The following is a 12,811-nucleotide window of genomic DNA, read 5'->3' as shown; positions in this document are numbered from 1 at the left end:
TGGATGGATGAAGCAGAGGTCTAGTAGGTGCAGCGCACAGGTAAGTAGACCAACAGGGACACGAATCCACAGGAATCAGTAGAACGTGGAACTGGACTCTTGGAGGACCCAGGAGAGTGGTGATGGTCTAGCAGAAGGATAGCTGATGAGACACGAATCCAATGCTGACAGGCGGGTAGAGACCAGCGGAACACAGGAAGGCGTGGAGAGCGGATCAGCAGTAGATGGACGATTAGCGCTGGCAGCAGCAGCAGGACTCTGCGGACACACGGAGGTAACCAGTAGCAACCAGCAGGTGCAAATAGCGATGGAACCCGGGAGAGCAGAGTAGACCAGGAGCTGTTGATCACGGAGAGTAGCGGATGGCAATAATAGCAGCAGTCTCGAGGAAACACGGGAGAGATGAGATGGAGACTGCGGTGCACAGAGGCAGCGGATAGGAATCAGCTAACAGTCACGATGATGAAACACAGACGAGTTGCAAGCTGGAGACTGTAGTGCACGGAGGCAGCGGATAGGAATCAGCCAACAGTCACGATGATATGTGGTAGAGTTGAAGTGGCTTAGAAGACTGTAGTGCACGGAGGCAGCGGATAGGAATCAGCTAACAGTCACGATGATACACTTGATGGTAGAAGTGGTATGGGAACCACAGTAGTAGAAGTGGTTTGGAAACCACAGAGGTAGAAGTGGTTTGGAAACCACAGGAATCAGCCGCGCTGAATAAACGAGGAAACACAGGAACACCTTCAGAGACTCATGGGGAATGAGACTCCAAGATCAGGCAACGTGGTGTTGACCACAGGTGCTTAATATAGGGAGTGTTGCCTGATCTGCCAATTAAGTTAAAGGGACATACACTGAAGGATTGGAAAGGGCTGCGCATGCGCAGACCCTCAGGATGGAGGACGGCCACGGTTCCTAAATGTCCGGGAAGAAGCACTCACGGTCCGGTGAGTGACAGTACCCCCCCTTTTAAAGGTGGGCACAGAACGCCTGGAACCGGGCTTGTCCGGATTTTTGGAATAAAACTTCTTCAAAAGGGCAGGAGCATTAAGATCTTCAGCTTTGATCCAAGAGCGCTCCTCAGGACCAAAGCCCTTCCAATGAACGAGGAAACGGAGGACTCCTCGCGAAATTTTTGCATCCAATACCTCAGTAATCTCGAAATCCTCCTCCTGATGAACTTGAACTGGCTGCGGAGCTGAGGGAGGAGTTGAGAAACGGTTGATGTTAAGAGGTTTGAGTAAAGACACATGGAAGGCATTGGAAATCCGAAGATTCTTAGGAAGAAGAAGTTTAACACATACTGGATTGATTACTTGAATGATCCTATATGGACCAATAAAACGAGGGGCGAATTTCATAGAAGGAACCTTCAAACGAATATTTTTGGTAGATAACCAGACACGATCTCCAATTTTTAGTGGTGGAATAGCCCGCCTCTTCTTATCTGCGAAAGACTTATATTTGTTAGATGTCTTCTTTAAGCAGGTTTTGACCTGAGACCAGATATTTTTGAAGGTCTGACAAGCAGTCTCCACAGCAGGAACTTGGGTGGGCGGGAGGGCAGGAAATTCCGGAAAAGACGGATGGTGACCGTAGACCACAAAAAATGGAGTTTTGGATGATGACTCATGGTACATGTTGTTATGGGCGAATTCAGCCCAAGGAAGCAATTCTACCCAGTTGTCTTGATTGGCTGATGAGAACATCCTTATAAAAGTCTCAAGATCTTGATTGACTCGTTCAGTTTGTCCGTTAGATTGCGGATGGTAAGAAGATGAGAGTGCTAATCGTATGCCCAAGGTTTTACAAAGGGCTCGCCAGAATCTGGAAACGAATTGTACTCCTCTATCTGACACAATCTCAGACGGACATCCACGGATACGGAAGATCTCTTTAATGAAATGTTCAGCCAGAATAGACGAGGAAGGCAAACCAGACAGAGGGACGAAATGAGCCATCTTCGAAAATCTGTCCACCACCACCCAAATAGTATTATGATTCTTACTAGGTGGTAAATCAGTAACGAAATCCATACTAATATGGGTCCACGGTTTGGACGGAATGGGTAGTGGTCGCAGCAACCCTGCTGGAGTTCTGCGGGAGGATTTGAACTGGGAACATAACTCACAGGAAGCAATGAACTCTTTGACGTCTCTCCTCATTGAAGGCCACCAGTAATTTCGAGAGAGAATCTCAAAGGTCTTGTGTTCACCGGCGTGTCCAGAAAAACGAGAGGCATGGAACCACGAAAGGATTTTCCTCCTTAGAGTAGGAGGCACGAGGGTCTTCCCAAATGGTAGTATTTTGGTGGATGAAGCAGCCAGTGAGATACATTTGGGGTCTAGAATAGTATGGTTGGAAACCTCTTCTACATCAGAGGACGTCACAAAAGCTCTAGATAAAGCGTCAGCTTTTTTGTTCTTGGCAGCTGGTTTGAAGGTTATAATTAATTCAAAACGGGAAAAGAAAAGAGACCATCTTGCTTGACGAGGGTTCAAGCATTGGGCAGACTGGAGATATGACAAGTTCTTATGATCCGTGAAGATCGTCACCGGATGGCGAGCTCCTTCCAATAAGTATCTCCATTCTTCTAATGCAGCTTTGATAGCCAGTAACTCCTTGTCCCCGATAGTATAATTCTTCTCTGCGGGCAGAAGACCCCGAGAATAGAAGGCACAAGGATGGAATTTTTGCTGTTCCGAGCGTTGGGAGAGAATGGCTCCCAAGCCCACATTAGAGGCATCTACTTCTAGGAAGAAGGGAAGTGTCACATCAGGCTGTCGAAGAATTGGAGCCGAAGAGAAGGACTCTTTGAGAATTTGAAAGGCTTGGAGAGCCTCAGATGACCATTGCTTAGGATTAGCCCCTTTCCGAGTCAGCGCCACAATAGGAGATGCAATGGAAGAAAAGTCTTGAATGAAGCGTCTATAGTAATTGGCAAAACCTAAAAAACGCTGGATAGCACGAAGAGTAGTTGGCTGGGGCCAATGTAGTACAGCATTCACCTTGTCTGGATCCATCTTCAGGCCAACTCCGGAAACTATATACCCCAAGAATGGAATCTGGGGCAATTCGAATGAACATTTTTCTAATTTACAGAACAATGAATTTTTCCGTAGCCTGGAGAGGACTTCTGCCACATGTTGGTGATGAGAAGGCAGGTCCTGTGAAAAGATCAATATGTCGTCCAGGTAGACGACGACACATACATATAATAAGTCCCGAAAGATCTCATTGATGAAGCCTTGGAAAACAGCGGGGGCATTACACAGCCCGAAAGGCATTACCAGATATTCGTAATGCCCGTCTCTGGTGTTGAACGCTGTCTTCCATTCGTCACCGGAACGAATTCTAATTAAATTGTAGGCACCACGAAGATCCAACTTAGTAAAGATACGGGCTCCCTTGATGCGATCGAATAGCTCAGTGATCAGCGGAATGGGATACCGATTCTTGATAGTAATGGCATTGAGTCCACGAAAATCTATGCAGGGGCGTAATGATCCATCCTTCTTTTTGACAAGAAGAACCCAGCTCCAGCGGGAGAGGTGGAAGGTCGAATAAACCCATGCTGGAGGTTCTCCTGTATGTACTCAGATGTGGCTTGAGTTTCAGGTAACGAGAGTGGATAGACCCGGCCCCTGGGAGGAGTCTTGCCAGGTAGAAGGTCGATCGGACAATCCCAAGAACGATGAGGAGGAAGACGTTCAGACTGAGCTTTATCAAACACATCAGTAAATGAAGCATACTGAGGAGGGAGTCCCGGTGAGGAAGATGAGATGGAAGATTGCTGTACTTTGAGAGGAATAACTTGGGAAAGGCAACGATGGTAACATTCAGACCCCCAAGACGTAACTTGAGAAGTGCGCCAGTCAATCTGGGGAGAGTGACACTGAAGCCATGGAAGGCCTAAGACAATCGGACTTGTCGTAACTGGAAGGATTAAAAACGATATTTCTTCATGGTGCAGGGCACCAATCTGAAGTGTTACTGGAGACGTACTCTGGGTGATGAGACCGTTGATGAGACGTGATCCATCTATAGCCGTCACAGTAATGGGTGTTTTTAACGTAATCACTGGTAGAGACCATTGATGCACTAATGATTTGGAAATAAAATTTCCTGCTGCTCCGGAATCAATCAATGCCTGTGACTCAAAGGTTTTGGTAGCAAAGGAAATCGTAACATCAAAAGCGCAGACTTTAGATTTCATAGAAGATGGAGAGGACTCCAGGGACCCTAACTTCACCTCTCCAGAACTAGTTAGGGCCTGGCATTTCCCGATCTCTTAGGGCAAGAGCTGAGCATATGAGTGGAATCAGCACAATAGATACAGAGTCTATTCTTTACTCTTCGTTTCCTCTCCTCTGAAGATAATTTGGAACGTCCTATCTCCATGGGAATTACAGAGGGTGAAACTGGACGAAATTGAGGGTTTGAACGAAGAGGTGCTTTAGCAGATGTTGTTTTCTCAGCTTCTCTTTCACGAAATCTCATATCAACACGATGGCAAAGAGAGATCAGATCTTCAAGTGACGAAGGAAGCTCCTGGGTAGTCAGTGCATCTTTAATTTTATCGGAGAGCCCCTGCCAGAAGGCGGCAACTAGGGCTTCAGTGTTCCACTGAAGTTCAGAGGCTAAGATCCTAAATTGAATGACGTACTGGCCTACTGTATGAGATCCTTGTCGCAAACGGAGGATGCTGGAAGCAGCGGAGGTCACACGACCTGGTTCATCGAACACACTTCGGAATGTAGAAATGAATTTGGCACTATCTTGCAATATTGGGTCGTTTCTTTCCCACAGAGGGGAGGCCCAAGCCAGGGCTTGTCCAGAAAACAAAGAGATAAGATAGGCCACTCTGGAACGATGGGTAGAAAAATTTTGAGGTTGGAGCTCAAAATGGACTGAACATTGGTTAAGGAAACCCCTACAAGTTTTGGGGTCTCCATCGTACTTTGACGGAGTAGGCAGGTGAAGCGTGGAAGCTGTAGACACCTGGGATGGCACTGGGGAAACGGAGGAAAGCACAGGAGCCTCAGTAGTGGCTGTCACAGTCTGTCCAGATGTTCCTTGGGAGGTTAATGATTGATAACACTGAAGTAACAGCTGTTGGCGGGCATCCTGTTGCTCCACACGGCTGACCAGATGCTGCAGCATCTCTCTGGCGGTAGGTTCCGTATCTGGGTCTGTCATGGCCTGATCTTACTGTCACGGGCACTAGGAGTCTTTACCCAGGGATCACCAGGTGGTAGGCTTACCAGAGCAATGTAGGTGGTAATAGGGTACTCTGGTAGCAGGGTGATCACGGAACAGGAAATAGCAGATGATGAGATGCTCAGGAAAGTCTATGACTAGCAGCACTGGTAATATGGAGGTAATAGTACACGAGGAACTGTATGGACAAGGACACGTGAAGGTAGTCAGTGGTCTGCGATAGCAAGTTGTACCACTGCTATAGTGAGGAGGAATGTCCAACAGAAACGAGGAGGTGATGAGAGTCAGCGGTCTGCGGATAGCAAGTTGTACCGCTGTCTGTGTGAAGGAATGGAATCCAAGTGGAGGTATCCGGGGAGTCAGTGGTCTGCGATAGCAAGTTGTACCACTGCTATGTGAGAGGATACTGGAACAGGTGGTACAGGAAACAGGGATCAGTGGTCTGCCGCTAGCAAGTTGTACCACTGAATATATGAGTGAGGAGGTGCACGGGGAGAGACTGCAACACAGGGTAAACACGGCACCTTAAACACGATCCACAGTAATATGCACAATATAGATATATATATATAAATGACTGAACAGCACTGCAAATATGGAAAGTCTCTTGAAGTAATCCGGCACAAGATAGTACAGTCAATGATGGCAATAGACTCATCGGATAGTAGACTCCAGAGGAGAACCAACACAGTCCAGCAAGATATGCAATACACCAGCACAGTCAATGAGAAGTATGCATACCGTGGTTCAGAAGCAGGCAGTCAGACAGGAGTGCAGCGATACCTGAGCGGCAGGAGGCCGGCAGGATGAGAAGTCCCTGGATGGATGAAGCAGAGGTCTAGTAGGTGCAGCGCACAGGTAAGTAGACCAACAGGGACACGAATCCACAGGAATCAGTAGAACGTGGAACTGGACTCTTGGAGGACCCAGGAGAGTGGTGATGGTCTAGCAGAAGGATAGCTGATGAGACACGAATCCAATGCTGACAGGCGGGTAGAGACCAGCGGAACACAGGAAGGCGTGGAGAGCGGATCAGCAGTAGATGGACGATTAGCGCTGGCAGCAGCAGCAGGACTCTGCGGACACACGGAGGTAACCAGTAGCAACCAGCAGGTGCAAATAGCGATGGAACCCGGGAGAGCAGAGTAGACCAGGAGCTGTTGATCACGGAGAGTAGCGGATGGCAATAATAGCAGCAGTCTCGAGGAAACACGGGAGAGATGAGATGGAGACTGCGGTGCACAGAGGCAGCGGATAGGAATCAGCTAACAGTCACGATGATGAAACACAGACGAGTTGCAAGCTGGAGACTGTAGTGCACGGAGGCAGCGGATAGGAATCAGCTAACAGTCACGATGATGAAACACAGACGAGTTGCAAGCTGGAGACTGTAGTGCACGGAGGCAGCGGATAGGAATCAGCCAACAGTCACGATGATATGTGGTAGAGTTGAAGTGGCTTAGAAGACTGTAGTGCACGGAGGCAGCGGATAGGAATCAGCTAACAGTCACGATGATACACTTGATGGTAGAAGTGGTATGGGAACCACAGTGGTAGAAGTGGTTTGGAAACCACAGAGGTAGAAGTGGTTTGGAAACCACAGGAATCAGCCGCGCTGAATAAACGAGGAAACACAGGAACACCTTCAGAGACTCATGGGGAATGAGACTCCAAGATCAGGCAACGTGGTGTTGACCACAGGTGCTTAATATAGGGAGTGTTGCCTGATCTGCCAATTAAGTTAAAGGGACATACACTGAAGGATTGGAAAGGGCTGCGCATGCGCAGACCCTCAGGATGGAGGACGGCCACGGTTCCTAAATGTCCGGTAAGAAGCACTCACGGTCCGGTGAGTGACACAGGTGGTGAAAGTGAGAAGAACAGGTAGGAGAGAGCAGGACAGTATGTGAAATCTAGTAGGGACAATGGCATTTTTGGTGAGTGTTGTGCCCAATGTAAGGTGCAGGCCAAGACTGAACTCTTTGTGTACACACTGCATTCTTTGTATACTACACTGTGGTGCTAGATGTCCTGAAAGTCAGGAGTGCTTGGACATTTGTGACGCTCCGGTGAATTCAGAGCCTAGTGATTTTGATGTTAGCCACGCCCAAATGGAGCATTTGCCACGCCCCCCAAATGCATGACCACACCTCCGAAAAGTTTTGCGCCGCCTTAAGATGGCGCAATTTTTTTTTAGCATACTAGACTATAAGGGGGGCCCCATGAATTTGTTGTACCGGGGCCCTGAATTCCTCTTGGCAGCCCTGCCTACAGTATGTGGATATGTGCAGCCGATGCTACACTTGTCTCATGTAGGTGTATAGGTGGAAGGCCTATGTAGCTTGTAACAATTCTCAAAAATACACATCATTCTTTACCACTCATCTACATTATAGCTACTGTAAAGCATGTCATTTAATCAGAAAGATTTTTAAGAAAATGGTTTGAATTAAACACTTTTTGAAATGGAACTTTCCTGAAGAACATTGTATACATTGGGCGAGACAGCATATAATTTTTCATGCACTTAAAAAATAGGGTTATAAATTAAATTCAAAATACTGCACCAAGAAAGCAATAAATGTAACTTCTTAGACAACCTACTTCTTTATTTATATACATATATGGCTATATAAATTTGCATTAAAACAAGTGGTAAACTTTTAATTTCTCATCACTGAACTACAAATATTTTCATCAACTAAACTCAAAGAAATATAAACTACTGAATTTGAAAAAAAACCCAACATAGAAACTCGTTAATGGATTTTGTCAATCTAGTGCTGTAGTCATTGCAAGTATGGACAAGTCATATGGCACTAAATACATTGTGAGTTAACACAAATTCAACACAAGTTCAAGGCACTACACATACACGTACAGCAGCACATACCATGCCTCTTTGATTCAATGTTGCTCTTCTCTATCTTTTCCTCTTATTGTATGCAAGTCCGTCTGCCTCTCTCTGGTTTCTTCCTGTGGTGCCTTGCAGTTGTCGTAAGATTACAGAAGGCGCAGCCAGCCCAGTTCCATGCTCTGCAGCTGACATGAAGGTAGGGAGTGGGCAATGTTCACAGGGTGCTAATGACCTCCCAAATAACTTATCATCCCACCCCAGGTAACACAATAACCAGGTAAAAACAACAAAAAGCAACAACAACCACAAACCACTTTCCCTCCCAACATGTACATATGGTGAAATGGCAAGCACCCAGGAGTTGGACAAGCATTACAGGTGACATTACAATGATTTCAAATACTTCAGTGCTGCCCAAGCTCATACTGTACATTATTGCGGTTATGATCAATGAACATTTTGACCAGCATTAAGTTTGCCACTCTAACAAATCTTAGGTTCGTCACACTATTTTGTCACAATTTGTCTAGCTTTGTTTCCACATATTATAGAAATTATGTTACTTTTTTTTTTTAGTACCTGCGGACTATATTACCCATTTTTTCAGTTGTCATTTATGTTGTCACTACAGCCACAGTACTATTTACAACCATAGCTGTTTATCAAGCTGTTCAACAGTATAAAACTATATACTTTGGGTTAGCGTGTTATTGATAAAAATATGTAATTAACACTGAAAGCCCACTACCAATTTTCAAAAAGTAGCAATTACAGTGTCACTTGGCAAACGCACAAATCAAATTTCCATGGCTTAGATAATATGTGTGATTAGCAGAGGTTTGGATAGGTCTAGTTCCACTCAATTGCCAACTTTTAGCTATGGTAAACTTTTGTGGTTGTGGAAAAGACATTACTAACGCAAGTCCGGGTTTAAATCTTTTATTAACATAAAAAGTACGAATGATATATCATTCAAATATTGGGTCATACAAGATTCAGAAAAGTTTGATGCAAAAACAAGAAGCAAATATTTTACTTTAAATCTTCTAAAGTTTGAAACAATATCAACAGCATTTAGTTACCTGTATATATTTGAAACTACAGCCCCGTTATTAAGTTATTTACAGACAAGTGGTTTAGATATGTTTACTGCGTAGAGTTTAGTAGATTCAGCTACAACAAAGTTGTAGGAACAGACAAGAAGATTTGGTTCACAGCTAAGCATTGGGATTTGCAAATAAATGTAATGACAAGATTGCACAGTTGAATTTGAAAGAAAATCAAACATTGGAAATGGACTCTTTGGAAACAACATAGCCAGTTAAGAGGCAAAGGGAGAAGTAAAGAATGGCAGCTTATAGATTATGAAGGAAATTGCTCAGATTCTCTAGCTGATTTTCGAGTAAATGTGTTTAACCTAGTAATGGACCACATTGTCCAGCCACTAGATTCACGCTTTGTACAACACAAAAAAGTTGTATAAAGATTTATTCTGCTTGGACCCAGCAAAGTTTAAAACTATTACAGAGAAGGGCCTTGAAGATGAAGTATTAGAAGGTATTATTAAGCTGTCTCTGCAAATCAGTAAAGATCAGGGAATATTGGAATTGTTTTCTTTTGCTTCAAACTTTGATGTATTAAAGCTATTGTTTAATGATGGTGAGAATATGAATTCCAGTTGCAACAAGTGTAAAATTTGTAGCACTTGCCCATCCCGTGTGTACAACAAATTGTGGCATCCAACAGACTTCATGACAAGGCATATGGTAACCTTTATGAACTGTATAAAGTCCTCTGCACACTATCAGTTACTCAAGTCCAACGTGAGAAGACATTTTCAAAGCGAATGATCATAAAGACAAGACAAAGAAATTCACTGTCTGAGGAGAACTTGGAATCATACATGTTACTATCCATTGAAAAGGAATTGTTAAATGAACTAGATGCAGAAGCAACTATTGACAGATATGCACGATCATCTAGTGAATTGAAATGATTGCTCTTAATATTGGCGATTGCATGAAATATGCTTTTGAACTACCTGATAATGTGTAAAATGTTCAGTACAAGCTATTTAAAAATATCCACCATTTATTTTGAATAAAAAAATAATAATTAACAACTAAATTATAACAATCTGTATTCACATTTAGTATCTACTGTATGACTGCCAATAATATGTACAATTTATGTACACTGTAATTACTAAAATATATACATTTATTTTGCAAAAAAAATAATTTTATCTTTTTGCCACTTATGTATTATTTGAAAATGTTTTTTCTTATAAAAATTAAATGATAGCCTTATAGTTGTGGGTGGGCCTCCTTTGTCTCCTGGCAACCAATATTTTTAGATTCAGTCTGCTACTAGTGGTTAGGTTTGTAAAAAAAAAAAAAAAAATCACAGCTGAACATTGCAGCACATACAGTATTTTCCTATATAAATCTATTAAATGTTAATGAAAGATGTAACACCAGCAAATTTCCTCCACCATCAGCCCACCGGCTAAAATGCTACTGTATATCTTGGTTTTTATTTTTCCTGCTAATGATATTTGAAAAAGGTGCGTTTATATAAAAAACGGCAACTACATAAATCTCTCTTCATATGTCTAAATATCCCCCGACTCTATCCCATCACTCTGCTCACAGTCTACGCCAGTGGTTCCCAAACTTTTGCAGTTCGCGGCACCCTTTGAGTCTCCATAATTTTTTCAAAACACCCCTCCAAAATAATTATTGAGCATTCCTGTTTTAGAAGTAGTTGGGTCAAAAAAACATAATAAGTATTTAGGTCAGGACAGAAATACTTATTTAGTTGTATGCAAAAATAATACGCATAGATCCAAGGAAAAAATAATATTTTTATTTATTTTTTTCACTTATATTTCTGTCAAAGTATAATTGACAACTAACTCACACTGTGACCTCCTTCATGTCCACACACTCTGCCCCCTCTGCATCCAGTCACACTGCCCCCTCTCACGCTGCCCCCTCTGTCCTCTCACGCTTCCCCGTCTGCCCTCTCACGCTGCCCCCTCTCAAGCTGTCCCCTCTGCCCCCTCTCACTCTGCCGCCCCCTCTCACTCTGCCGCCCCCTCTGCCCTTTTCTCTATGCTCCTCTCTCACTCTGCTGCCACTCTGCCCCCCCTCCACCGCGGCCAGCCAGAGGAAAAAAAACAACCAAAAAAAAAAAAAAACAACCAAAAACTTACCAATCCGCGTGCCGCCGGGACCCAGCATCCTCCTCTCTCCCGCAGCTTGTCACTGATTGTCGGGCGCGCTACAGGAGAGAGAAGGATGCTGGGTCCTGGCGCCGCGCAGATTGGTAAGTTTTTTTCTTTTTTTTGTTGTTTTTCCTCTGGCTGGTCGCGGCACCCCTGTGACAGCGCCGCGAAGGGTGGGTTGGCCCATAGCAGAACCAGGTTGGATGGATTGGAAATAAGGTTGTATGTTTTGCAAGCATGATGCCACAATCTACAAGAAAACACAGCTGTTAGATGCTCTCAAAGCAGCTTCTTGACTGGACTGAGAGGCAAAAATAAATTCACAGCGCAAAAAGCTTAAGGTACTCAGCTTTTATGTCAACCAGGTGCAGGCCCAGAGATAGAATGCATTTGCATACATTGTGTTAAGTGAACTGCAAGGCAGTAGATCTTAAAGTTTGGGACAGTGAGTCCACCACATGAAGGGCAATATGCCAAAACGCGCATTCTGACTTGTGGCTTTCTGCCCATCCAAGTCAATAGTGAAGTGGCTCTTTGCAGCTCATCAAAATAAACTTACGAAATTTGTACTAGGAACCTCTAAAATACATAAAACAGTCATGGGAATACATTTCTTTTAACAGCTGGAAAGCTCTTGAACCACAATATCAATTGCTTGTTCCATTTAACTACATCCGCTTTATTGGATGACAGGAGTTCAGGGAAATTTGCCTCAAACAAGAATGGGTATTTTTTGGTAATTCTCCTCCCAAGTTATTTAATCTTGCAATGATGCCATTTAAAATATAAATTAAGCTGAATCAGCTTCTTCAAGGAAGGGAGAGACTTAGCCAGCAAGACAACACTAGCAGCAATCTTAGAACACCCCATTTTGATCCCTGAGATGTTGCTATCCTTGATGCGAAAGGCTCTATGTCAAGGGCAAAACTCGATGGTGAAAGCAGGCATCCTTGTTGCAGACATGTTCTGATACAGATCCATGATGCCTTGGAAATATTCACCCTTAAGACGTAATGCAGAGCCCTTTTCATAAAAGTCAACCCCACTCTGTAAAAGGCCTTTTCTGCTTCCAGGGCCATGACCAGGGTGGGACAGGATGTCCAGTTTGCTACATCTGTTATACCCCACCCGACGGTCAGGGTCAAATCCCACCTGGTCCACATGACCCAAACTAACCTCTTTGCCAGGACTTTTTGTATATATTTTCAAATCAACATTAAAAAGAAAGATTGGTCTATGATGCATACATTGGGATTTTTACCCAGACATTTTTACTCTTTAAGTAGACGTTTTAGTCTTTTTTTGGGAAGAGTTCCAAAAAAACAGAAACAGGCATGTGCCTATGTATGTGTAAGGCTGTTAAACAGACATGTGATCATTTTTTTTCTGGTTCATAAACAGGGCTCCATTGAATGCGATACAAGTGTCAGTATCGCATTCAATGAATATCTCACAACAGTCTCAGATATGAACCATTGGCACCTGAGATTTATTTGAAA

The 12,811-nt window shown here is 43.8% G+C and overlaps 1 protein-coding gene across 3 annotated transcripts in view; it reads right to left on the bottom strand.

Moving 5' to 3' along the window:
* Positions 1–12,811, bottom strand: part of NALCN (sodium leak channel, non-selective) — a 431,975-nt gene that overhangs the window by 406,983 nt on the left and 12,181 nt on the right. The window contains exon 2 of one of the 3 annotated variants that reach the window (XM_075199955.1): positions 8,120–8,268. The exons of the other annotated variants lie outside the window; for them this stretch is intronic. Within the exon in view, the coding sequence (XP_075056056.1) occupies positions 8,120–8,122 (3 nt within the window). The 5' untranslated portion in view covers positions 8,123–8,268. The remainder of the gene's footprint in view (positions 1–8,119; positions 8,269–12,811) is intronic. 3 annotated transcript variants of the gene reach the window in all.

Source organism: Mixophyes fleayi, chromosome 2 (assembly GCF_038048845.1).
Source record: "Mixophyes fleayi isolate aMixFle1 chromosome 2, aMixFle1.hap1, whole genome shotgun sequence".
In the NCBI taxonomy this organism is placed as follows: domain Eukaryota; kingdom Metazoa; phylum Chordata; class Amphibia; order Anura; family Limnodynastidae; genus Mixophyes; species Mixophyes fleayi.
Note: the sequence above shows the minus strand (reverse complement) of the source record. Positions and strands in the feature narration are given on the sequence as shown.